At 45.9% G+C, this 27982-nt stretch overlaps 1 protein-coding gene across 1 annotated transcript in view; it reads left to right on the top strand.

Annotated features, from left to right (window-relative positions):
• Positions 1-27982, top strand: part of Sp110 (SP110 nuclear body protein) — a 36786-nt gene that overhangs the window by 7092 nt on the left and 1712 nt on the right. Inside the window, exons 2-16 of the mRNA XM_029565928.1 lie at positions 56-255; positions 858-1005; positions 2511-2679; positions 4343-4609; positions 4957-5040; positions 6776-6853; positions 6961-7053; positions 9003-9077; positions 12207-12275; positions 13145-13309; positions 17759-17839; positions 18065-18169; positions 21745-21807; positions 27226-27324; positions 27779-27921. Coding sequence (XP_029421788.1) covers positions 92-255; positions 858-1005; positions 2511-2679; positions 4343-4609; positions 4957-5040; positions 6776-6853; positions 6961-7053; positions 9003-9077; positions 12207-12275; positions 13145-13309; positions 17759-17839; positions 18065-18169; positions 21745-21807; positions 27226-27324; positions 27779-27921 — 1803 coding nt within the window. The 5' untranslated portion in view covers positions 56-91. The remainder of the gene's footprint in view (positions 1-55; positions 256-857; positions 1006-2510; positions 2680-4342; positions 4610-4956; positions 5041-6775; positions 6854-6960; positions 7054-9002; positions 9078-12206; positions 12276-13144; positions 13310-17758; positions 17840-18064; positions 18170-21744; positions 21808-27225; positions 27325-27778; positions 27922-27982) is intronic.

Raw genomic sequence — 27982 nt, 5'->3', positions numbered from 1 at the left:
GAATGCCGCCTGGAAGTCTTCTGCCTACTATAACTGACTTCTGTTTCTCGCACAGTGTGGAAATGGTTGGTTTTGTGAATTTCACACGGGTATGGAAGAAGCACAGGTCCATTCTGAAGAAAGAAATGGATTCATGAAAGCAAGCAGTGACGTCGTCTTCACCAATCGCCTTTTCACACACTCCTTGGATTTATGTTTTGCCTGTTTGTACCACAGCTCTGTGAATGGTGTTTCAGAGTTTCTCAGTGTTCCCAGGTCTCCATGTCCTTGCATTTGGCGGCCCCTTTCCCATAAGCACAGGCAGTAGATGGCTCAGTGGCAGTGCAGGCGCCTGGGGCAACCCAGCTCAATGTGGCCACAGAGCACTTGCTACAACCGTAAGTCAGCAAGAAGGAAGTCCGGATTTGTTCCCAACTCTGCTCCTCCAAGCCCCACAGTCTGGCATGAGGGTTACTCCTTGTGTCTTAGCATCGGGTCCTCCACACTTACATGACCATTTGATAATGACCGTCTTGCAGTACTTTGTGAAATCAAACCAGCTACTGCATATGAAACCCTCGGAGCAAAGGCGGGCGCACAGGAAACAAAGAATAACAACTATTTTTTAACGTGCACCTTAGGCTGATCGCCGGCTGGGGTTCAGCATGCTTTTGTCCATCCCCCTCAGCCTCTGTGGTTGCTGGGCATTGTCTCTGTGTTCTGTCCCATGAGTCTTTCAGGCAGACTTTGCTCTGCAGACATCTAAGCAACACTTGGGAACCAGAATGTCTACCTTCAGATGCCCATTTTGTGCAGAAGGCAGCTGTCCACACTCTGGGGGGTTCACCTCTGTCTCCGCATCCTGCCTCTTTCCATAGGATGCTCACTGTGACCAAGGCCTTGGAAGAGGCTCTTCTGCAGCACTTCATATACCAGAAACTGGACATCGCCTATGCCATCAACAAGCCGTTCCCTTTCTTTGAAGCCCTCAGAGACAACTACTTCATCACTGAGAGGATGTACAAGGTGAGGCTTGTACCCCCCTTCCAAGGCAGCCCTGCCCTCAGCAAGGATGCTCCATTACTGAGCTCTCAAACCACAACCCACCAGGGCTTCTAGAATGTAGCAACCTCAGCTTGTCCCTGTTCATTATGAAAAAGATGGGCCGGTTGGGTGGGAGAGAGGGTGTCATGGGCTGTCTTAGTGATGGGGTATGATAAGGGCTGGCATAGCAAAGTGACCACAAACCAGAAATCACAAATTTGGACTCTCCCAGTTCTGGAGGCCAGAAGACCAAAATCAAGGTGTTAACAAAGCTGATTCTTTCTAGAAGCCCTGAGGGGAGTCCATGCCATGCTCCTTGACTAATAGCTCATTGTATTTCGGAAGCCTATTTGTTCCCAGTTCCTCATGACAGGAGGCAGGCAAGGGGGGATGTGACTGTGTGGACAAATGTAACACTCTTCATATAACATTGGCTCCTAGAAACTATTTTAAATTTTGGGTCCAGGAAAACTGCATTAATGTCCCCCCAGTCTCTGCCTTGTTAGTACCAGCTCCCTCTTCAGTGCTCAATCCAGACCCCATTCCTCAGAGCAAGTCTCTGGCACCTACCCACTGACTAAGCCCACTAAGCCCCCTGGGTTTCTTCTCTCTCTCTCTCTCTCTCTCTCTCTCTCTCTCTCTCTCTCTCTGGCCTTCCTCTCATTGCACAGTTCTCAGTTGCAGTTGGTATTGACTGAATTTCTTTCCATTACTGGACGCTCACCTTCCCCACCTGTCAGTGCCCCTACATGGGCAGCGCCATGCTGGTGTTGTACGGTGCTAGGCACCCTGGGGCCCAGCAGAACAGGAAGTGTTTTGTAGTCAGTTCTCTCCTGCTGTGTCACTTCTTTTTCCATCTTCTCAGCAGGAGAAATTCCCAGAAACCAGTTCAGTCCATCTCAAGTCAGGGAGAATGAGGGCAGAGGCAGAGGCTGACAGCTGTCAAGATGTGGCTTCTCATCACGTTAGGTCCACTGTGAAGCATCCCGCCTTGACATCAAAGGACCAATTACACAGTAGTATCCTTTGATTCCTTTTTTCCTCCGTATACTTTAGCTCCTCCCTCAAATGGACCTAACAGGAAGGACCACAGGAGAGGCTTGTTTTCAAGAAGGCTGTTATTTCCTCTTATGACTGTGCACACATATACACATGAAGCATATGTGTGGAACTGCGACCTCTTTATAACAGAGGATTTTGTTCTCTATTTTATGTCAAATTTCCTCTTAAAAGAGTAAAGTAGCTTTTAAAGTTTTTAAAATTACATTCACTTATTGTGAGGTGGGGCTAGCAATGGAGGTCAGACGACAACTTGCACAGTCAGTTCTGTCCTTACACCATGTGGGCGCTGAGGATTGAACTCAGGGTGTCAGGTTTGGCGGCAAGCACCTTATTCCACTCAGCCATCTCACCTAAGTCCTAAAGTAGGGTTCCTACAACTCAGAACTCTACAAATTTTCACTAACCGTTTGCTCCGTCTTTGGAAGGAATCCCTGGAAGCCTGTCAGAACTTGGTCCCTCTGTCCAGAGTGGTGCACAGTGTCCTCACCAAACTGGAGAAGACTTTCAGCCTGCGTCTGCTGATGGCGTTGTTCAGCAGAGTTAACCTGCGTGAATACCCCAACCTGGGGGCAGTCTTCAGAAGCTTCCAAAAAGGTAATGTGGAGGCTCCCATACTTTATGCCTGTGAGGTATTGCTATGCTAAGAGTTTGGGTTTGTTTCCAGCATGGGATTTGCATGCCAACCCCTGGACCACACTCTAGTCACAGAAGCAGCTGGCCCTTGCTAACTCTGGCCCAGTCCCCTAAGGTGAATTTTTAAAGAATGCAGATGTTTCTGTCTCACCTGTTCTATGAATTTCAGTGAAAGAATAACTTACTCTCTTGATTTATTAGTTTGTTTGAGACAGCATTTCACTGTGGAGCCCAGGCTGGCCTAAAACTCACAGCAGTCCTGCCTCAGCCTTCCTTCCAAGTGCTGGTATTACAGGTGTGAGCCACCCTGCCCAGCCTGAAAGTGTCACACGTAGTATACTGGCCCATCTCTAGGGAATGCCCAAGTTGACAGAAATGTAAACGTACAGAGAGCTGGTGTGGAAGAGAGATAGGGAACACTAAGCAAGGAGAGGAACTGGAATAGATAAGTCTGGCGTTTTGATAGCATGTCATCCTGCAGGCTTCGTATGATAACCTCCTGCCATCTTTAAAACAGCCTGTAGTCACTGGCAGCTGCACTTGACAGAGAAGAGTAAAGTTTGGAGATAACTCCCACAGTTATTTCTCTGTTTAGAAGCAGAACCAGGACTCTTATTCAGATCTCCTAATACCAGAGCCCAAGAGGTAACCACTGTTTCAACAAGGCCAGTAAAGGCACATTGTAAAGCTAGAGGAAGGAAGAAAAGTGGCTGAGAGGAAAGGAAGGAAACATGGGCAGACACAGAAAGAGAGGGTAGGAGAAAATGCACCTGTCACCGAGACAGGAGAGCCAATGTGTTAGCCAGCTTCTCGGCATTGTAACAAAATGCCCACGGTACTTAATTTAGAAAGGGAAAAGGCTTAAGACTTATATAAGATCAAGACAGTCAAAACGTCAGCATGGAAGGTGGAGGCGTGGGGCGGAGGCCCAAGGCCTCACTGTGGTGGAGGAGGCATTGGCAGCTGATGACTGCTGAGGGAGGAAAATCCACTCTCCTTTCGGGACATACTGCTGGTAGGTTGCTACACCCCAGTGGATGTCCTACACCCATGTGCATAGAGATAGCACTCACTGGACTCAGGGAGTTTTTAACAACAACAAAAAAGAGGACACGGAGTTGGGAGGAAAATGGGATTGGAGAGGTAATAGGGGGAGTTGGAAGGAGGTAGTGGTGGATGAATATGATCAATTTTGTAAATGTATGAAACTTTCAAAATGTGAATAAAATAACCCCAAAAGAGAAATGGGGGATATTTTATTTGGGAGTCAAAGTTTTGGGGTCTCCAGCCCATATATAGACTGGCCTTATGCTCTGAGCCTGTGGCAAGGCAGCATACCATGGCAAAATAAAACTGCTCAGGGTGGCTAGAAAGTAAAGAAAGAAGGGGGCCCCATGAGATCCCCTTCAAGGGCCCCAATGACCTAACCACTTCCCACTAAGTACCACCCCCTTAAGTTTTCACCATTGTTCTACAATATCACCCTGGGAACCCACTCTGTGCACCTGGAAACCAGCACTCACTCTGCCTCCTGTCCCACTGCAAAGCATGTACTGAGAAATCCTAGTTCCCAGATAACTTCTGATCTCCATGGTCCTGATGTGTGCTCCTTTGCTAATACCAGTTGGTGCTGTCTATGGAGGGTGGGGCAGAACCACACCAATCCTACTGAAAGCCCCAGCCGACCCAGCAGAAGGAAGCTCCCTCCAGACTCTGCTGCCACTGCCCCCATCCCAGCCACCTCCATCTAGTCGTCCATCCTGTGCATCTGGAGTCAATGACCCCAAAGCATCCTCACAGCAAATCCTTGAGCTCCTGGATGAACAGCTTCACCCTTCTGACCCAGATATACCTCACCCTGGCCTCATGCAGGAAGGAAGAAGTACTCCAGGTGAGAAACAGACCCTGTCCTACACCCTGTATCCCCACCCAGGGTTCTTGCTTCCTGTGGCTTAAAGCCCAAAATCACTGCCTTTCATTGATCTGGCCCTTTCTATGCACCCATCTACCTACACACAACCCTTTGAAAGAAGAATCATAAGCCTTGTCAGTGGCCAGGATAAGGCAGAGAGCCCAGAACACCTACAACCCACTCCTGCACACCCCAGCCTCTGCCCTTGACCTTGGTGCCCCACCTTCCCTGAGTATTTAGACTGTTCTTTCTCTTCCTTAAGGCCTGTCCTATAACCCATTATTTATAGTCAGTTCTGCAACTTGTGATTTTTCTTCTTCCCTCAGTGACCAGTGATGACCTAACATCCAAAACTAACACCGAAGAAGGCTCAGGAGAGATGCCCAGCCCTTCCCCTGACACTGTGCAAGGTAACACTGATGAGGGTGGCTTAGCTTAGCTCAAGGTGACCCTGAAGGGAGAATATGCACCTGCCAAATGAGAGGCTGTGGTTGGTGCCTCAGGGAAAAGAACTGGAAATGACAAAGGGAGAGAAGCAGAGAGGGAGGGCAAGCCACCAACTCAGTGCAAAACCAGCCAACCCTTCACATGCTGCTCTGGGTCTAGATGAGTAGCTCGGTGGTAGAGCACTTCCCCGTGTATGCAAGGCCCTGGGTTCCATCCACAGCATATAGCGCTCTCTCTCTCTCTCTCTCTCTCTCCCTCCCTCTCATCTCTCCCCACCCCCACTGTTCTAATTGACAAGTTTACTTGTTAAACACTTGTTTTAGTGACCTCCCCTGCCTCCAGGCAAAGGTCTGAGGCTTTTGAATTTCAAACCTACTGATTCTTTTTTATTTTGTATTTTTATTTTTTACTAACTATTGAGAATGGAATGCAGGACATTTTGCATGCTGGGCAAGCATTTTACCACTGAGCTATACTTCAAACTCTTTTATTCTTTTATTGCTTCTATTGGGTTCTAAAAGAGATGTTATGAAAACTATGAGAAAAGATTATAAAAATTTTAATGGTCTGTTGGACCTAAGTTAGCTTCCAAAATTATGCTACTTGCTGCCCCAAATCATCAGTATAATGGAGTTGATTACATTAATCATAACAGGGACATGTAACTTCATTGTCAAACATGGTATTATGGATTCTCAGCTCTCCAGGACTGAAAGTCAGGGGATCCAGATTGATCTCAGTAACATTTCCTCCACCCCTCTAAATTATGCCATTCAAATAAGTTTAACATAATCTGGGGCTGGGGAGATGCTCAGAGGTTAAGAGCACTTACTGTTCTTATAGAGAAATAGAGTTCAATTCCCAGCACCCATGTGGGGCAGCTCAAAACTGCCTATAAATCCAGCTCCAGGGGATCCAATGGCCTTCTGGCCTCTGAGGGTACTCCCGTGTGTGTGTGTGTGTGTGTGTGTGTGTGTGTGTGTGTGTGTATGACAGATATTTGTACAAACACAGAAGTAGAAATAAAATACATCTTAAAAATAATAGAGAAAGTTTAATATAATTAGAGGGACAGAAGAGATGGTCAGTGGGTAAGAGCATAAAATACATCTTAAAAATAATAGAGAAAGTTTAATATAATTAGAGGGACAGAAGAGATGGTCAGTGGGTAAGAGCATAAAATACATCTTAAAAATAATAGAGAAAGTTTAATTTAATTAGAGGGACAGAAGAGATGGTCAGTGGGTAAGAGCAGTGACTGCTCTGCCAGAGGACTCCTGGGTTTGGATTCCAGCATTCACATGGCAGTTAACAAATGTCCATAACTCCAGGTCCAGGGGATTCAACTCCCTCTTCTGGCCCACATGGGCATTGCACAACACAGATGCACTTACAAACATGCAGGCAAAACACTCGTACACATAAAATAAAAATAAATAAATAAATAAATTTATATATAATTAGAAAGCTAACAACAATAGAAGATTTCATCTTCTACAATTTATGAGAAAAGAATAAGTACTGTTATTAAATAATTAAGAGTAAACAACTGTTCCCTTTCCCTCTCCACTCCCTGTTGCCTTGGCATTGCTGCCTGCCCACCACTGTTCTTACCTGTTGGAATCAGTTGCTCTCCTTCCCACCCTGATCCCTGCTTGCTGCTTTCGAATCTGTGATTCCTTTTCTTCCTGTGCTCAGTGTCCTCCAGGGATCACCAGACAGAAGACAAACAAGACCCTCGGGAGATGTCCCATGCTCCCTTAGGCCCTGTGCCAGGTAATCTGCCTTTGGTCTTAGCTTTCCCCTTTCCTGGGCATTTACACAGCTTACTCTCCTCCCTCACAGCCAGTCCTGGTAACCCAAGATGTTCCTTCCTCCTCCAGTGACCAGAGACAACTTAACATCCACAGATACGAAGGAAGAAGACTCAGCAGAGCTGCCTAGCCGAGTGCCTGGCACTGTGCACAGCCACACTGGTGAGCGCTGACTTCACCTCAGTCATCCTGACAGCCATGGCCTCAACTCACCTCTGCTGTCCTGTCTACCGAGACAAAAAGCCACTGGAATTTTCTTGACCTGGGCTGTTGTTCCTGCTCTCATCCCATCTCAGCCCAGCTTTTAGCCACTCACCCAGTATGTGGAGAGTCAGGAGACCTGAGCTCCTGAAGGGAGGCAGAGTCCTGGGGAGGGTGAGGAGGCAAGTCTGGGAAAGGTAGACTTGTAGGAACCACCATCATGAAGGTCAGAAGACCCTCCCCAAACCTGCTAGATTCAGACTTCAGATGCCATAAGGTGTCAGCAAAGGGAGAAGCTTCCCCTGCCTAAAGGGATTATGGGAACTCCAGGAGGGATGGGGACAGAGGCAGGGCTGGACTATGTGACTTAGTTGCTCTGGTGAGGTCACTGAAGAAGGTAATGCCCAAAACAGCCCCCCCCCGCCCGAAAAGCCCAGTAAGCAAACAAGTCCCCTGTGTGTCCCAGACAGTGGACGTGCCGCTGGCTGGCCCTCTTTCCCAGATTTCACGCTGACTCTGGGAAGGTCCATTTTCAGTGCTGGTCAACTGTACATCATTTGGATTAAGAATACTTGTTATTGGTCCAGTAAGATAGCTCAGCAGGTAAAGGCACTTGCCACCAAGCCTGATGTCCTGAGTTTTACACTCTCTGGAACCACATTGTAGAAGGAGAGAACTGACTCCTACAAGCTGTCCTTTGCCCTCCACACACGTGAAACATGCATATGCATGTGAAGTTACATATACAAAAATAAATAAATACAAAAATATCTTTTGAAAAATTATATGTTAGGGGCTGGAGAGATGGCTCAGTGGTTAAAAGCACTTGCAGAGGACCCAGGTTCAGGTCCTAGTATGTATATCAGGCAGCTCACAACTGCCTGTAACTCTAGCTCCAGGGAGAGCTGATCCCTCAGGCCTCCACAAGCACCTGAACACACATGTTTATACCCCCCCTCACATACAAATATATAATAAAATAGGGGTATGAGGGATGGCTCAGCGGTTAAGAGTACTGGCTGCTCTTGCAGAGGACCCAGGTTCAGTTCCCAGTACCCACATGGTACCTAACAACCATCTATAACTCCAGTTCCAGGGGATCTGACATCCTCTTCTGGTCTCCATAGCATACATACACGTGGTGCACTTACATACAGGCAAGGCAAAACACTTATGCACATAAAGTAAAAATAAAATATTTAAAAACAAAAACAAAGTTTTAGTACATGTTACTAAAATGATGTGAAAAATAATAAATTATTTCAAAAGTCTAATGAAAACTTGCAATATGCCTCTATTACCTGACACTAAATGGCCAGAATTTGAGACAAGCTTAGTGAAATGGACCTTTGCCTGGTTTCAAGTCCTTCTGATTTCTTATTACAACAGAATCTAGCAGAAATTCATACATATTTGCTGTTAGGTGGTACCAAGTCGAGGCTAGTTCCCGCTTTTCTTACAGGTCTTGAATGCACAGCCACACACAGCTTCCTTCCCATTTTGCATAGTGAACCAGTCACGGAGCAGTCAGTAAACACCTGTATTCAGATATCTAGGCCATGATGCATATTTTTGATAGAGCACACATGCCGTTTCCCTGTGGCCATCAGAACTCAACGCCACCTCGACCCATTGCTCTCAGGGCCACTCCCTGAGCAAGGGCGGCTGAGAACCCTGCTCATCTCTTCCTCCCAGGAAAGGAGTTTCTCTAAGTAGCTTCTACAGCATCCCGCTGTGGAGAGTCCACTGTTCACAGTCAGACTCACACAGGTCAGATCAAGGCAGAACCCTTCAGGCTGGCAGATCCTAGGCCTGTGCTCCCCAACTTCCTAATTTTCCTTCTGACCTCTCTTGGCACTTTCTCCTCAGTCCCTTCAGAGCTCTGAGATGAATTCTGTTTCTTTCCCTAGTGATGAGAGATGATTCCCAAGAACCAAATGACTCTGAAGCGCATGAGGCAGCACCCAGCACACCTGCCAAGAAAGGTACCGACATCCTTTCCCCTGAGACTTTCTGTTCCAGTGTGTTTCATCATAGCTCCGACAATATGACCAGAGCTGTGATGCCCTGCACAGCCTTTTCTGCAATCCTAGTCATTGATCCCTCCTCAAGGCCTTTATGAAAATGGTAGGAGACAAAGAAGGCATTTAGACATATTGAAACAAACATCCATCAGAACTGCCAGCTCTGACCCCATGAGAATCGTAGGTCCTCACTGCTTAGTGGGTCACTTACACCAACACTAAGCAAAGTTGCTCTCCTGACAGGACACAACCTCCTGGTAAGTCATAGCGAGGCATCCTTTGTCATCTGTCACTCACACCTCATGGTAACAGGCAGGTTGGAGTCTACCCTGGTACCCACTGCCCTACCCAGATCCTTGCTTTCCCATCCTCACTTTTGAGGTGTTGACATTGTTCTTCAGTCAGTAAGATGGGTGAGTAGGTAAATTTATTTGCTGCCAACCCTGACAACCTGAGTTCAATCTCCACGACACACAGGGTAGAGGAGAGAACTTACACCCGCAAGCTTTCCTTTGTGCCGCCCTCCATACCCAAAATAAATGAATAAATAATTAAAAAACAAAATGAAATATGTCTTCTCTCCAGCCCTGTCATTTGTTAGCATCCCTGTTGCTCCCTGGAAAGCCCCAAAAGGCTGTTTTCCTCCCCTCAGATCTTGATATCATCCTAGGTGTCTTCAAGTCTCCACAGACAGCAGACGGCCCACCAGTGCTCCAGCCTCTCACCTCCTTGTCTGCTCATTTCCGGTGACCTTTTCCTTCATAACTCCTTGACCTTTTATGCCCAAAGGCTGTCCATGGTCACTACCATCATCTAGGCCTAGCTCGGTTTCCCAATGACTAATTCAGGAATTCTCTTTTTAACACATCCTTGAAGTTTCTTCCTTCTACGGCTGTTGCTCAATCTCAGATCTCTGCCTTCCAGTCGCTCCTTCAAAACAAAACTAAACATGAGGCCAAGATGATGGCTCATTTGGAAAAGTGCTTCCCCGGTTCTATCCCCAGCACCACATAAACCAGATATGGTAGTGTATGCGTGTGTGTGTGTGTGTGTGTGTGTGTGTGTGTGTGTGTGTCCCAGCACTCAGAAGTTGGAAGCAGGAGGATCAGAAGTCCAAAGCCATCCTTGGCTACATAGCAAGTTTGAGACCAGCCTGGGATACACGAGACCTTGTCTAAAAAAATAAAAATTAGGGCTGGAGAGATGGCTCAGAGGTTAAGAGCACTGGCTGCTCTTGCAGAGGACCCAGGTTCAAATCCCAGCACCTATATGGTGGCTAACAACTGTCCATAACTCCAGTTCCAGGAATCCAACGCCTTCCTTCTTCTGACCTCTGCGGGCACTGCACAACACGGGCGCACTCACATACACGCAGGCAATACACTCTCACACATAAAATAAAAAAAATAAAATATTTTTAAAAAATAAGTTAAAAATACACACACACACACACACACACACACACACACACACACACACCTAGTCTTCAACATCCCTCTCTGTTTTCGTATCATTATCATTTGTTTCCTCTGCAGCTGGTCTTCACCTCCTCCAAATCACCAGTCCACTGCCTGTCCCTCTCCCGATCCTCCTTTAGCCCATCTGTCTTCTCATCCCTCCTTCCCAGCTTGGAATCCAAGATCCCTCATCTCAGTAACCCATTCCTGTGCTCTTCACCTGCTTTGCCCACCCCCACCTTTCCTAGACTCCCAAGAGTCTTGGCGGAACTGTCCTACCTGCTTTCTGCACACTGCATCTGAAAGTGGCCCTGCTGGGGGGTCTCCTGGCAGAGGGCCCTGTCTTCATGGTTCCCGAGTAAATACTCCTTCATTCCGTGTGACAGCTTCACTTCCTGTGATGGTCTTTTCCAGCCTTGCCTTATATTTCTCAAACCTTCTCCTCATCCAGTACCTCCTTTGTAAAAAAATATTTTATTTATTATTTTTATTTTATGTGTGTGAGTGCATTGACTGCATGTGTGTAAGTGCACCCGTGTCATGCAGTGGCTGCAGATGTCAGAAGAGGGAGTCAGATCCCCTGGAACTGGAGTTATGGACAGTTGTTAGCTCCCATGTGGGTGCTGGGAATCAAACCCAGGTCCTCTGCAAGAGCAGTCACTGCTCTTAACCACTGAGCCACCTCTCCAGTCCCCCAAGTGCCTCCTTTTAAAGATATCAGATGGAGCCCCTCACTTCTCTCTGCCCACCCTGCCAACCCTAACCACATCTGCCCCCTCTCCAGTTTCCCTTCCCTTCTCTTCAGTCCTCCCCTCACCATAGAGTATCAGTGATGCCTTCTCTCTCCATTGTCTCTCACAAGGACCTGCTGGAGCCTAATATAACCCACAAGGGACTTTCTCAGGAGAGAACTTACTCCAACAAGTTGTCTCTGACCACCACACATGTGCAGTGGCATTTGCTCCCACACATCACACAAAATAGATCAATGGTTTAATACTTACAAAATAAAAATGAATACAAAATAAGGTGGAGGGGGATTGAGGAAGATATTCAATGTCAACCTCTGGTTTTCTAACCTGCACACACACACACACACACACACATACACACACACACACACACACACAGAGGAACTTGGCCTTGGTCGTCATCTCTTTCAACAGTCTCCCTGGCTCTCTCCTTTTTATAAAATGAGATGCCTACATTCACTGTCTCTATTTCTCTCTCTTCTCTCTCCCTCTCCCTCAACCTTTCTTCCCTCTTTCCTCCCTCCCATCTCCCCCACCTCCCTCCATCCTCTATCCCTCCCTCCTGCCACCACTTTTGACTCCACGGAGCAGCAGCATCCTGACTACTGTGCTTTACAGACCAAAAGTCAAAGCTGAATATTGTTAACACATAAGATTGGCAAGTCTGTGCCAGGGAGATGGTAAAGGTGCTTGCTGCCTAGCCTGGAAACCTCAGTGCCATCCCTGGGACCCACATGATGGAAAGAGAGAACTGACTCTTACAAGTTGTCCTCCACATGCACATAGTAGCATGCACTGTCCCCCGCCCACTAAAATGTAATTTAAATTTAAAAAAATGGCAGACTATGTTTGTAACTGTAAAAAAATTTCACCCTATTTAGCAAAGAAAAGAAAAAGATGCATTTGGTCAACTCCAAAAAGGAGACGTCAGAAAAAGCACAGCCCACAAGGTAAGACCGGGGAGCAGAGGAGGCTGGGGCTGGAGGTGAGGTGGAGCTGGGCTGAATTTTGCTCTGAATGCAGTGGGAAGACACTGAGGAGCTCTGAGCGATGCTGTGATCTGGTTTTAAATGTCACCAGACCACGGAGCTGAGTGAAAGGGTGACTCCAGCCTGTGAGAATCCTCCTCCTCCAATGGCAGGTTCATAAGCGGGGTGGAGAGTGACAGCTCCGTCTTTACACAGGGGCAGCCATCCTTCTGAACTAAAGGGAGAATAGAAACAGTATTGCCACTTTGAGGTAGAGTGGAAGAGATCCCAGGTCCTCATCCAGTGGGGCGGTGTGTGGGTTTGGCTCCTGTTGAGCTCTGGAGAGCCGTCTTTGTGCCAGTGGACCATGGCCCTTCTGCAGGGACCAGCTTCCCACGTTCCAGCCAATGACAACTACTGTCTGCTCTCCCCAGTGAAGCCCACTGCCCTCCTGGCCCTGGCACTGCAGAGCCTCTGGCCTCACCACACCCTCCGTTGATAGACCTGGTAGCCAGCTTCATGGCTGGCCTTTGCCTGTCAATTCTTTGATTCTTTACACTTCGCAAGGTGTGTGTATAGGGGGGGATACTCCCTGTGCTGTACACAGGTGCTGAGTGTAAGACCTTCCTTTCCACCTAAGCCACTTCTGCTCTGACAGGGTCAGCTCACAGTTTAGGGCCACACAAATGCAGAACGGTGCACACAGGGAAAGAAACATTAAGAGAAAGATGAGATGGAGGGTTACAGAGATCTGAAGGGGAGGAGGGGGACCAGAAGGGAAGTCTATGAATGAAGAAGAGCAGGTACAGTGGGGGTGGCATTTAAACCATTCACAATCATTTTTGACCCAGGGGCAGCCTCACCTGCACATGAACCCCAAGAGAAGCTCAAGGCGGTGAATCAGGGAACCCCAGATCAGGGGACTCCAAAGGAGGACGACTCCACCGGGCCCTTGAAGGTGGTGAGGAGCACTCAGAAGAAAAGGATTGAATGTGCCCGGGCGTCCAGCTCACAGGGTAGGGCTGAGGGTGGGACCTCCTGTGGACTTGCCTCAGTGTGGGAGGCTCTCCTAGAGTGGCCGCAGGGAGGGTAGACGTGTGAACTCCACAGGGGGAGAGAAGCACAGAGAACAGGGCTGGGATGTGAGGAGAGGGCATGAGAGGGCGGAGATCAACCACAGCTGAGCCTTTGTTGAAGAAACAGATGTGTTCACAGCGACAGGTCTCCTTAGCTGAGGCCTGCGGTACTGGTTCTCAAGCTCGGCTCTCAGGACGCCATTACATCTTAAAGATTACTAAGAACTCCCCAAGATTTTTGTTTATGTTGCTCATGCCTATCGTATCTTATTCAAAACTAAAACTGATAATTTAAGATAGATTTTTTTATCTACTTTTTATTTCAAGCAATTTTTATTTTGAAAATCAGTAAAGCAGAAGAGAACACACCTTTGTTATTTACAAGTAGAAAATTTACAATGAGAAAATAAGATTCATACTTTTTTTGATCAATTTTTTAATTGAATTTTTGCAAGTTTCATGCAATATATTTTGATCATATTTAGATCCCTTTCCATATCTGCACTGCCCTTACTAACCACCCCCAACACACATACATACACATACACATATATGCCTATAAAGTCAGGTTTGTTTTTCCCAAATGCCCGTCACTGTGGGTTCATCCACTGGAGCCTGGTTAACCTACAAAGAGTCTCACCCTTAAATGGAACTGAATCTCCCCATCCCAGCAGCCATCAGTTGCCAGTAATTCCTCAGGTAGGGTTGGAGGTTCTTACCCCTTTCCCCATGTCTATGTTGGGATTCTGTCTGGCTTGCACTCTCGTAGGACTCATGCATGCTGTCGCCATTGTTGCATGTTCATATGAGTAACTGACCAGCTGTCTAAAAAGCTGTTTCCTTGTGGTCATCCACCTCCTCTGGCTCTTACAGTCTTTCTGTCCCTCTTCCACAATGATCCCTGAGCCTTGGGAGGTAGAAGTTTGATATAGGTGTCTTGTTCAGGGATAAGCATTCTGGAGTCTCTTGTTCTTTGCACATTGGCCAGTTGTGGGTTTCTGTAGCAATCACCTCTGGTGCCTAGGAAACTTCTCTGGTGAGAGTTGAGAGATGCATTAATCAAGACAGGTCTGGGAAAGCTCCCAGGTTCCTTATTTTTATTTTTTATGTGTACGAGTCTTTTTCCTGCATGCATGTAAGAGCACCTATACATGCAATGCCTGTGGAGGTCAGAAGAGGATGTCGGGTCTTCTGGAACTGGCGTTATGGTCAGTGCTGAGAACGGAACCCAAGTCCTCTGCAAGAGCAGCCAGTACTCCTAACCACTGAGTTATCTCCAGGCCCTAAAAATGTTTATTTAAAGATAACATTATTTTGCCATGTAACTTTTTATAAAAAATACATTTCTGACACAAAAAAATTAGAAGTGTAATGCCATTTTCTGTTCTTGCAGATCTCAATAATGTCACACTTCCTGAGGGAACTGGATTCTTACAATTGCTTCTGAACTCAGAGTCCTATGAGAAGTTGCTTTGGTTGAACAATAGAAATAAAATCTAGCCTTATACTGACATGGAGTTGGAAGCAGTGGAGTGTTCTAACAGCCCTTTAGACTACCAGTGGGATTCGTCTTTAATACCACTCGGCGTCAGCACTCAACCTGTCATAGCTTTATTTTTATCTTATTTTATTTTTAATTATGGGCGAGTCTCTCCCCCTGCATGTGTTTGCATGCCTCTCTCTCTCATACACACACACACACACAGAGAGAGAGAGAGAGAGAGAGAGAGAGAGAGAGAGAGAGAGAAAGTACAGGTGCTTGTGGAAGCCAGAGCCATCAGGTTCCCTGCCTTGGAATTGCAGTAACAGGCAGTTGTGAGCCACCCAGCGTGGGTGCTGGGAATCAAATTCAGTTCCTCTGGAAGAGCAGTATGTCTCTTAGCCACTGGGCCATCCCTCCAGCCCCAGAATGGTAGTTTCTTCTTTTAACTGTAAGGTAGAATATAAACTCACCTCTGACACTTATTCTTTGTATTTTATTTTAAATACATCATTCCATCTTATGTTTGGAATGGATCTTCTCCTCATGTAAGATCCTCTTGCCCAGCACCCACATCCATGCTGGGCTCTGTCTGGCTTGGGCCTGCACAGGTCTTGTGCATGCTGTCCTAAGTACTTTGGGTTCATAGTTTCTTTGTCTTTATCTTCTACTTCTGACTCTTCCACTCTTTCTACCTCCTCTCCACAAAGATTCCTGAGCCTTAGAAAGAGAGGGCATGATATAGGCATCCCATTTAAGGCCAATCGCTCCACAGTCTCTTATTCTCTTCACGTTGACCAGTTGTGGATCTTTGTTAATTGCTATCTGTCACAAGAAAAGGCTTATCTAGTGGAGTTGTGTGTTTCACTAATCTATGGGTATAACAATAGGTCATTGGGTGACAGTTTAACACTGTATCTATTTAGTAGAATAATAGTAATAGCTTCTCCCCTGTTTGCCTGTGACCTGACTAGCACAGATTCTTAACCCTGATAACAGTGCCAGGCATGGGCTCTGTATTAGTTTCTTTTCTGTTGCTGTGATAAAACACCATGACTAAGGGAACTTATAAAAGAGTTTATTTGGCTTATGGTTCCAGAGGGTTAGAGTCCATAATGGCAGCAGAGGCGGCAGGAGCAGAAAGCCAAGCAATCACATCTTCAAGCAGGCACAAGAAGCAGAGAGAGACTGGAAATTTGGCAAGGCTTAAGAACTGTCAAAGCCCGCCCCTAGTGATGTGATTCCTCCAGCATGACCACACCTCCTAAAGGTTCCATGACCCTTCCCAACAGTACCATAAACTGGGGACAAAATGTCCAAATACTTGGAGCCTAAGGAGGACATTCTCATTTAAATCATCACAGGCTCCATCTCATGAAGTAGGCCTTAAATCCAATTACCTGTGGGCATATCTTGCCATGCCAGTCATTATTATAGCTCTCAAGGTTCACAGCTGGGCAAGGTTGATGATTACTTTTCTCTTCTAGTAGCATGCATAGCACTTTCCAGCACTGTCCAAGTAGAGATGAAGCTTTGGGGTCAGTACCAGCTTGATTTCTCTTTGTTCTGTGGCTCAGGTATGTGGTGTCTTCAGCAATAGGGTCTTATCATCAAGTTCTGGAGGGTAACCAAGAGGAATAGCAATTGCCAGTATTGTTTGAGAGTCTGTGGGATCCCCTTGGTTAACACTTCAAAAGAGGTAGTCCATTCCTGACATTACACTTTTTATTTGTTAGCCTGGAAGGACCACTGGACCTGTTATAGGGTAACTACATTTAAACTTTTTATATTGTATGTGTATATATTTTAAGAAGACTCTATAATGAACGTATGGTGCATTTACACAAGAGAATATTATTCAGCTACTAAGAAAGACAATATTATGAAATTCTCAGGTAAATGAGTAGAACTGAAAACAATTATCCTAAGCAAGGTAACCCAAACTCAGAAAGACTAACATTACATCACACTCTCTCGTAAGTGGATACTAGCTTTGAATCTTTAGATAGCTATGTTTCAATTAGAAAATCTACAGAGGCCAGGGAACCAATAGGAGCCATGGAGGGGTTGTCATAGGAGGGACATAGAATGCAGTGATACAAAAATGGAAAGAGAAATAATGGAGGAGGAAAGGTTAAATGGGGTGGGGATGGAAGGGCAGGGAGAGGAGGGGCTAAGGAGAGGGATAGCTAACAGTAAAGGCCTCTTGGAAAAGTCATATGGATTTGGGACTGGAGAGGGCTCAGTGGTTAAGAGCAGTAACTGTTCTTGCAGAGGACTTGGGTTTGGTTCCTAGTACCCCGGTAGCAGCTAATAGCTATCCATAACTCCAATCTGGTGCCCTCCTCTGGCACCCTCAGGTATTGCATGTATGCGATATACTTACAAACATGAAGGCAAAACATTCATACACACACACACACACACACACACACACACACACAAATCATATGGATTTTTTATGAGAGTGTGGCTGTGAATGATGACCAAGACCCCTGCTGAAGGGGGACCAGCAGCTTTACTTCCATTGCACCTCCTCAGTCTGTACAAAGGTTGAAACAATGGAAAAGGCAAATTGCATCTGAGCATGCAAATAGGGTTTCAGGGACTATCCCCAGAGGCTCATGACCTCACTCGAGAGCTGAGGCCCAGGGCCTAGATGACTTTGGCCCACTGGGCACAATGGACATCAGTATGAGAGTAACTCCTGCTGGCCAGCCTTGCTCTATGTTCCCGGGAGGAGGCAGGGATGGGAGACACACTAGACTCATGGTAGATGCATTCTTGGGGTGGGGTGTCTTGGAGCCTGCAGCCCTGGGGCTCTGAAATGTACATTATCCTTCCAGAGTCACTGGGAGACTCTTCTTGGAATTTTCATCTGCAAGGATCATTGATCCTCTTTTTTTCAGAGATCAGCAATGAGACTTCAGAAATGAATAGTGGAGAGAGGCCCCAGAAGACCTCCAGCACACCAGCAAGAATTGTGCATGGTAAGAATTAGGAACTGTGGGTCTCCAAATGCAGTCAGCAGTCACCCAAAATCAGGGCTGCTGTATTCTAAGCCATGATTTCACAACTTTTATTTTTCATGATCACTGCCCTAAGTTGCCCCTTTAGGTATTTGTTTCTTCATCACAATCTTCCCCATGATAGTTATATAGATATCACTAATAGTAACCATGTACAGACTGTGTATGCATGTACAATATTTGAAGGTTTTTCACCTCCCTCAAGAACCACTGTTTGTGCTCCTGGGAACAACATCACCCCTGCTGAGAACGTGTTTGAACATATTGTGTGTACTACCCTGAAATGCCCAGGTAAGAGTTTCCTAGAATTCCAATGACATTTGTTTCTCATGTGACCTTTCTGGGAAGAATGGGACTGGAAAAACTCATTAAAAATACAAAAGCCGTGCTGTGAGTGAGCACAGACAGCCTGTGCCCCTGTGGAGGGCATGTGGTACAGGGACACCATGGATTTACCTCTCACCACCCTCAGCTACTCCCTTTCCTGTAAGAACTGGTGCCACTTAGAAGGAAAAAACGAGAACATCTATCTTCTCTTCATTGGTGGAGTGGTTACCGTGTTAGACTCACAGAACTCAAGCATGAAAGTCATAACTTCCAAATATCAAATTGTTGCCAGGAAGAAAGGCTAAATTGTCCCACCTTAAAGTCCAAATTACAGGCGCTGAAGAGATGGCTCAATGAATAAAGCATTTGCTATGCAAACATGAAGACCAGAGTTCAAATCCCCATCACCCATGTCAAAGCGGGTAGGTGGTATCCTTGGGGGAGTTGACTGCTTCCACTAGCCAGAACTGGTTAGCTCTGCATTCAGTGAGAGACCAGGCCTCAGTAAATAAAGTGCCAAGTGACTGGGGAAAATACTCATCAACTTCAGGCTTCCACACATATATGCACAAAGGCATCCACATGCATTACCCCCACACATGGAAACATCAGACACACATAAGTATAAAAAAATCAAAATTACCATTTTGATAGTTTCTCCTACATTGTACTCATTTATATAATATCTCAGTTTATATTATAGGTAATTCCATCTCATTCTTATAAGAACCCTTGGAGAAGGTTGAAATTTATTCTAATTTTGCAGATAAGGAAATAGATATGGAAATGATTGATTTGGTTGTGCAAAGATCCAGAGACAATGACTGACAGGCACAGGACTCACATTCTGTCTCCCAGAATGCTTTTCAGGAGCCATCGCCATCCATTAGATAGAAAGGGATGAAAATAATAGCATCAAACATTGTTGGTTCACTGTTGTGTGAAATGAGGGTGATTGGTCGCAAAATATCAAACTTGCTTATTCAAAAATGACTTTTATTCTCATTACTTTCTCCATCCTATAGATAATGGAAGTAAACACCTTAAAGAAAAATCTCCTGGTAAAAGGCCTAAGTGTCTAGAAGAAACTTGGTCTGTTAGGCATTTGATGGTACTCTTGTTTTTTTGAGGTGCCTGTTAAAGCTTTAAAAGAATTCAAGCCAAAAACAAACAAAACACTCGAGCTTTTTGAAACAGTGAAAATTTTTTCAACACAGAAAAGTTTCTATATGCCAAAAGCAATATGCCACAAGTATTAGACTTCAGTGGCTATGAGTGGCAGCAAGCCCCATCCTACTCAGAAGGAGAAGTGGCTAAAATTAAGGCACTTATTTCTCTTCCTGCACAGAGGCAGGTGGTCAGGGTTGGTGTCGGCCCAGGCTCTTTCCTACCTGTTGCCTGCCTGTCTTCTGCATGTGCATTCCTGTTACTGGGGTCTGGCCAACAATTCTGGGAGCTGCTGCTAAGCTTCCTGCATTTTCCCCCTGACCACGGAAAGATGTGAAAGGAGTCCCCCACCCCAAAGACCAAAGCCTCAATGATCCCCATACCACAGCAGCCCTGCAGAGCCCTCTAGTCCTACACAGCACTGTGTGACCAAGGCATGGACTTCTGTGTTCAGTCACCAGGATTTGCTTTGTTTCATTCCTGTAGCATAGCCTGCTCTGTCCCATGTGATCCAGTAATCCTGATACATCTGCAGAAAGTCTAGAAATACATAAATCAAGCAGATGAACATCTGTTGAGCCTGCTTCCTCACCTTGTCCTTTTCAGTGCTAACAGTCAACCCCAGGGCCGTGTGCACACTAAACAGTCACTCTACCTTTGAGCCACATCCTCAGTCCTCTTACTCTGTTTTATATCTTATTATATATATATATATATATTACATGTATATATATAAATCTCATTGTATAGTCAGCTCATTCTACAAATCACTATTTTCATTGTGTCTTACTTGTTTGTTTGTTTTGTAGTACTGAGGATCAAGCCCAGGACCTCACACATGCTAAGGCAAATGCTCTATCACTAAGTTACATTCTTGACTCTCCACCATCCCCCTTTTTTGCTGGTATTTCATACTAGGTTTCATGTAGCCCGGGCTATCTTGAAACTCACTAGGGAGCTGAGCCGGCTCTGAACTCCTATCCTTCCTGCCTCTACTTCCCAAGTGCTTGGATTACAGGCATACATTTCCATACCTGGCTCCATTTTCTTTTTTTTTTTTTTTAACTGTACAGCATATTATTTATGATTGGCTAAATAATCCTCTATTGGTGGACTTGTTTTTTTCCTATCTTTATATGGAAATAAAAATCAGGAGTGGGGATGTAACTCAATGATAGCCCAGCATGCAGATAGCCTTGGATTTAATCTCCAGCAGTATTGAAAAGAATGACCATGGAAAAAGAAAATAGAAATTAGGTTTGTGTGTGTTTTCATGCTTGCCCAATAGTTTCCTTGGACTTGATTTCTGAGGGGATTGAATAGTGTGTGCATATCTCACAATGTACACATTACCCTATTTCTTGCTGAAAAAAATGCAAGAACTCGTGTTTCCTATGTATACAGAGGAGCTCATTCCCCACCCCTTCTGTACTAGGCAAAGCTTTTCAAATATCACCTCAAAACCAAGCAACATATCTCTTTGGTTTTAAGTGGCATAAAGGTGATTTCTAAAGAAAATGGTCATTTCTGCTTCCTATTCCAGTATTTTTTTTATTTATCTCTTATTTATTATTTTCATGTTTATCGTCTTTACTTTGCATACTTTAGCTTAAAAAAAATAACATAAACACAATACAACATCTTGGGCCATTGTCAAATTAGGGAGATGCCAGGGATAGAGATTCTTGTTTCCTGCCTTGGACACAGGCCAGGAGAGAAAAACAAAAACCCAAGAAGCCCAGTACCTTTACCTATTTCCTTAGGATGCTGTCCACCTTTGCCTTTTCCCATGGAAGATGGTAGCTTCTAGATAGTGCGTAGAATGTAGCTGCCTCGTTTTGGTTTTGTTTTCATATCGTGGAGGTATTTTAAAGGTACAGACATTTAAAAGTTTTAAGTGGTAATGTGTGTGGTCTTGGTTTCAGCTTGGTAAACCTTTTACCAATGGCTCATAATAATCTCTTAAAATTTTTCTGGTAAAAATGCTGGTGAAAAAACTCGATAATTTGAAAGAATGGCCTATTTTAAATGTTAGCTATTTAACATATTGTTCATTTCGTTTCCCGTGAGATAAAGTAATTTGTTCTTATAGGTGACATAAGACACCTATAAGACACCTGACATAAGGAGGTTTCTTACCTCCTTAAAGTGATAAAAAGCAGAAAATGTTTAGTTAAATAGTACAGAGAAAGAGCAAGACACAGAGGTGCATGCCTATAATCCCAGCAGTTTAGAGGCTGGAGCAAGAGGATTACAAGTTCCAGCTTAGTGTGGGCTACATGACAAGAACCTCCTAAAAAAATGTCTTGTGATCTTTGGCTTGTAGATTGACATTCACACTGTAAAAGATTTTTTCTTTTTTCCTTTTTTAGAAAAAACAAAAAGATATAACTGGTCAAGCTCCAAAACAAAACAGAACAAAAGGCTTCCCACAGGTAAGCAGGAACAGAGAAGCGGTTCCCTGTGGGTCCATCAGCATCTGCCCTTGACCAAGCAGTTTGGTCTCCTCTGCAGTCACAGGGACACCTGGCTCACACCGGGGCTGACCAGCTCCACTCCTGTCCTCTCGGCCACCTGCCAAAGGACTCCACTCTTCACACAAAAGAAGGGAGACCCTGACACCACCATTTGGGGCCAAGCCAAGCTTCTTCTCTGTTATCACAGGGAAGGAATGTGAGTTGAGGTAGCCATGGGTTGTTTAACAGCTTTGAGATTGGGAATGTGTCCAGTCCAGGACCAGAGCAGAGGATAGATGAAAACCAGAAATCCACAAGCCGCATTCAGACTCACAGTCCCACGGTGAGATTAGGTTTGGAGCTTTCAGAACCATCTCATTCAACTCAGGCCCCTCACCATGCATCTTCCATTCTTGTGGGGGGCACATGTGCCAGTGTGTGTGTGTGTGTGTGTGTGTGTGTGTGTGTAGGCCCAGAGAACAATTATTATAGAATCAGCTCTCTTTCTACCTTTACGTGGGTTCCAGGGACCAAACTCAAGTTGCCAGGCTTGTGGGGCAAGTGCCTCTCCCTGCTAAACCACCTCGCTAGCTCTCCTGTCTACCTTCTCCAGGTCACAAAAAAGGTTATTTACAGTCTGAGAAACAAGCACGTGTAGAGCTCTGCATTCTCGGCCTCTCCTCCACGTTCTCTCCTCCTTCCCTTTCCCTTTGCCTTTTATCCCTCTGTCTTTTGTTCTTTTACTCAGAACCCAAATTATGACAGTCAACAGGGATTCTCGAGTTCTGTGCCCTCGAAGTAGGGTGTGGACCCTCTTTTCTCTCAGCTCCCAGACAGCAGTTGGAAACTTGATACTTTGGAAATTTTGGTTTTTCTGTCTAGTTTCTGTCAGTGCCCTAATTTCCTTTTCATAAGAACACCCCTGATTAGTCATGGTGTAGGGCAGTTAGACATGGGGTGTTTCCCCTCCAGCCTGCTCAGGGTCTCCTCACATGTCTCCTCCCTCACACACCCCAAACAGATCCACACTTCCTACTTCCTCTCTGATCAACACCCTCAGAACTCACCTTAAACATCACCTCATTACCTTAACAATCACCTAATCAACTTAAATATCACCTTCCTAGCAAGTATACAGGTCTCCCTGACCTGCCCCACAGAACCCTGTAGCTTTTCCTCATGGCCTTCTCATAGCTATGATTAGTTGTCTCTGTACATCCTGTTTATTCAGAGAGTGGATCAGCCCTGCTGGTTGTACTGCGTCCAGACCCTCTGTGCCTCACAGTTTGTCCTTAAATAACCAACAAATCAGAACATGATCCATTCTCCTTCAAGTATGAATGCCAATGTCAGGGCCTTTGCTGCCCTCTGCTGGAATGTTGCTGTACTGAGCATTCAAATGGATTGTTTCTGATATAAATCCTAACACGCCCTTCAAGGTGGAATCTTGCTCAGTGTACAACCACAGGGCCTGACACTGGCAAAGCACTGCCCTACATTTGGCCATTATTTTCATTGTCAAATTCAATTAAAGCATAAAAAACTTAGATGAGCTAAACGGCCTAGGCACTTCTCAACGCACTACTCTTACACTAAAAATCTTTAGCATAACCTTGGCCCCCAGTGCAACTTCCAACTTGACCAGGATGCTGTTAGATGGCCAGCTCTGTGTGTGTGTGTGTGTGTGGTGTGTGAATTTCATACACTATATTTTGATCATGTTTAGAACCCCTAGATCCCCTCCTATATCTGCACACCCCCCTTTCTAATCCTCCCACCAAATTTCTCTGTATATATATGTACATGTATGTGTCGGGGTGTGTGTGTGTATAAAGACATATACAGTCAAGTTTGTGTCCCCAAATGCCCTTCACTGTGGGTTCATCCACTGGAGCCAGGTCAACCTACCAAGAGTCTCACCCTTAAATGAGACTGACTCTCCCAGCAGCCACCAGTTGTCAGTATTCCCCAGGTGGCTGGGGGTTTCTGACTCACTTCCCCAAGACTATATTGGGATTTTGCCTGGCTTGAGCTTATATAGGATTTGTCCATGTTGCAAAACATATATATATATATTTTTTTTTTTGGTCTTTTTGAGACAGGGTCTCCCTGTAGCTCTAGCTGGCCTAGAACTTGTTATGTAGGCCAGGCTGGCCTTGAACTTACAGAGATCTGCCTGCCTCTGCCTCCCGAGTGCTGGGAATAAAGGCATGTGCCACCATGCCTGGTCTTGCAAGACATTTTTTAATATTTATTCTTTCAAAATAAATTTATTCCTTGAAAGTGTACATAGTATGTTTTGATTATACCCACTTCCCATTTCCCGCCTCCAACACCACCCTCACCACGTCTCGTTCCAACTTCACATTTTCTAATTCATAAATGTTTGTATGTGTCTGAGCCCAATGCCTGTCCATGTGCACATGGTGTGGGACCATTCACCTGCCAGTAAATGACTCTCCCTCAGCAGCCATCAACTAACTGCTCATAGCCTCTGGCTGAGTCATCTTCAACGACACAGAAAGAGCTCTAGAGAGGTACCTGGAACATCTGCATCCCAGGGAGGTTCCCCTCACACAGTCACTGCCGCTTACCCCTCTGAGCCTCCGCCCCATCTGGGAAATGAGCAGGACCGTTGCCATCTTCCTGTGAGGAGGAGTGGTTCGATGAGGCCACTCTTGCTGTTCTGTCTCTCCTCCAGCCGCCCCTTCTCCCACCCCTCACCCTGACCCCTGCTGCATGGATCTCCAGCTCTCAGATCTTCCCTGGGCCTGTCCTCTTCTCAGGTGTAATGTTCTGGAAGGATCTGGGGGTTGGTCTTCGGCTGACTAATCAGGTTTTTTTCCATCCCACTGCTCCTCTTCCCTGCCAGGCTCCTCCTCATTTCCTCCAAGGATGCTCTGCACGTCAATTAAATAAATCACCCTGCTCTGTAATTGCTTTCTTACAGGCTCCTGCTTGTTTGTTCATACTCGCTAATAAGGATCTAAAGCAGCTGCTGCAGCTCCTTTAGAAATGGGGCTGGGTGATGCTGGGGAGCCCCAAGCAGGTTCCATCCTTGAAGGTCTGTTGCTGAAATGGGTAAATGTGACTGAGCCAAATTTAGCACCACTGGAAACTCACCAGAAATCTGCCCTTTGGGGTAGTATATGGCTTTGAAAGTCCTTGGACCTAAAAGCCCACTTTACTTAGAGTGCAAGGGTTATCTGCATCAGACAAAGGAGGAGGTGATGCTTGTGGTTATGACCCTGCATGTTGATTTGCTACTCACACCCCCTCCCCCAAGTCTCCCACTGCTCCTTCATCTGTTTGCAAGCACAACTGGGGCACCTGTGTTCTTTGGAGCTATACTTACATAAGGAATTAGCAAAGATGTTCCTGTGGAGACAGAGCTGCTGAAGAGCACCATGCTGATCCCCTCGGGGTTTATAAGAGAAATGTAGGTTACTGCAGCTCTGCTTTCCACTCCAGTGAGGAGCTGGCAGCCACAAATCTACTCAAATTAGATAACGGTATTACAGTTCCCGTGATCTTCCTAGGAAGCTGCAAAGCCAAGATTACAAACCAGTCAGGTCTGCCCCTGGTCAGTTCTGCCTCCAGGCAAGGGCTCCAGATTCCTTTTTACTGCACTGTATTTGAGAGGAACCTGGAGTCACATAGGGGAGCTGGTCATTCCATGAAGTTTACATCCCTCATCCCTGCATCCATGCAGTCTCTCTGCCAGCCGATTTCTCTCATCCTTTGGGGCTCTTCAGGAGAAGCTACGCCCTCACCAGGGACCTCACTTCTCTCTCTGACTCTCCCTGCTCCATATCTGTACAAAGTAATCAGTGGTGATTAATGTCTTCACCATCAACACTGTTCTTTCCTTTTCCCGGCAATGCCTTTCATACATTATCTTTTCACACATTTTTCCTTTTATTCTTTTAATAAGTATTTGAGGTAAGAGAGAGTTGGCTTAGATGCTCCTGACCTATTGCAGATATAATAGTTTCTAACTCAGTACAAGACATGGACAGCATTTATCACTCTGCTGAGAGAGGGCTCCTGCATGAAGTCTTCCCCAGTGAGGTGGGAGAAGGGAGCTGAAATTGCGAACAGCTATTTTAAGGCTTAATGCAGCTGCTTCTCCTGAATCTGAACCTGAGATTTCTATTCCAAGGTTCTGAGCCACCCAGGATCCTCAAGTGCAACTTGCAGGCTCATCTAGAACTCTAGAGTTTTATTTGTTGAAAAAGAAATAGGGACCTGATAAAGTGAAAAGTGACAGCAAGTGATGGAGACTGACACCGGTCTTTGTGTGAGTGCTCTGCCTATACGAATATAAAGATATTTAGGTAGGTGACTTGTATCAGCACAGAGAGCTAAGTAGGCCGGTATCTACTGCTAAAAACCAGTCGATGGCCAGTTAGCTTGCAAATTAAAACACTTAGGGTGGAACAGGGTGTTCGCGCCTCTAATCCCAGCACTAGGCAGAGGCAGGAGGCAGAGGCAGGAGGATAGCTGCAGGTTCCAGGCGAGCCTGGTCTTCATGGTGAGCTCCAGGCTACTCAGGACTGATTAGGACAACCTTAAAACCAAAGAAAATCAAACCAAAACAACAGTAACAAGTGTGGTAATGATTTTTGCAATATAAATGTGCTCTGTTCTAATAACTTTTACCTGTCCTTGCAGCAAGATATAAGCAAGCTCACTGAGCCATGTGCTCCTCTTGTGACCTGGGCATGGCCTTAACCCCTCATGAGCCTTCCTTGCCCTCTACCCAAAATAATACATGAATGTGCGTATGCATGCTTAGCATGTCAGAGCACTGCAAACAATGTTTATCTCACTGAAAACAATGAGAGAAATTGCTTGTGCTAGTGTGGGTGGTGTTCTAGGTCTAGGGGAAAAAAAGACCAAAATTCTCTGAGAAGGGTCTGACTTTCACTCCTATTTCCTGCTGGATGTGCCACTTCAATAAAAATGAGTGAAGCCCTTGCTTGAGAGCACAGTTCCAAGAGAAATCTGAAGAGCAGGCTCTCAGCAGTTCAGGTCCGAGCTTGGCCTTATAATGGATGTTAAGAGCTGGGCTGGTTTTTATTAAGACGTAACTGTAACATGGTGTCATGTACTAAAAAGTGCCACAAATGAACCATAATCTAGAATCCTTACGTGTGTTCTGCTGAAATCCCCCGTCTGGTGGGAGTTGGTGGGAGTTCTCCCTGGAGTCCGCTCTCTTCACACAGCTAATCTGGCACTGGAAACAGAAAACACCTGCAGAGTAACCAGAGCCTCCTCCCCAATGCCATGCACACCATCTTGTCTTGTGACGGTCATTGGGGTTGCCGGGAGGGGCACCCACAGAGAAGGGTGAAGGAAAGCTGAGTAAACACCATGCTGCTCTTGTCCTTCCAGAAAAGCCTGAGGATGACACCGCGGATTTTCTCTCTCTTACACTTCCTGTGACCTGTGGTGAGGCCAAGGGGATTCTCTACAAGGAGAAAATGAAAGCAGGTGAGTTCCTGGCCTTCTGCTCTTCGTGTCCCTGGATGAAGGCCAGGCTAGAAGGGAAGAGACAGCACTCCCTGTGTGTAGTTGACCAGGAAATGGACCCTGCTAGCCAGGCTGCAGGCCAAGGGTACTTCCCATGAAGGAATTTCCAGACCTTTCCACATCATGGTGTACCTGGAAGCCAGATCTCTCCACCCCACATGAGTCACCCATGAGCACTGAGATGCCAACTCCATGTCCTAGCTACATGTAGTGTCACAGACAATGTGAATTCTGCTCCACTCCCTCAGCAGCATGTGGGCGTCAGGGTTCCTTTAAGGTAGAGGAAGAACTAGATTCCCCTGCTTCTGCCCCCACTCCTGAGGAAGGTGGAGAGCCACAATGTGGGGCTCAGAGGACGGAGGTGAGTTCACAGAAGGTCCAGGTGGATCTCTGAAGGCCCATCTTTTCCTTACAGGATCCTCAGAGAAATGCATTCGGAATGAGCAGGGGGCTTGGTTGACTCCAAAGGAATTTTTAGTGGAAGGCAAAAGGGCGAAGTCCAAAGACTGGAAGCGGAGTATGCACTGTGGAGGGAAGACCTTAAGACACCTGCAGGAGGTACTACGGTGACCGAGGGTGCTGGGTTCAGATCCTGGAAGGGTGCGTGGAATTTCAGTAG

This window comes from Nannospalax galili, unplaced genomic scaffold (genome assembly GCF_000622305.1).
Source record: "Nannospalax galili isolate Female #2095 unplaced genomic scaffold, S.galili_v1.0 scaffold1138, whole genome shotgun sequence".
Classification (NCBI taxonomy): domain Eukaryota; kingdom Metazoa; phylum Chordata; class Mammalia; order Rodentia; family Spalacidae; genus Nannospalax; species Nannospalax galili.
The sequence above is the reverse complement of the archived record's forward strand: the minus strand, read 5'-3'. Positions and strand labels throughout refer to the sequence as shown.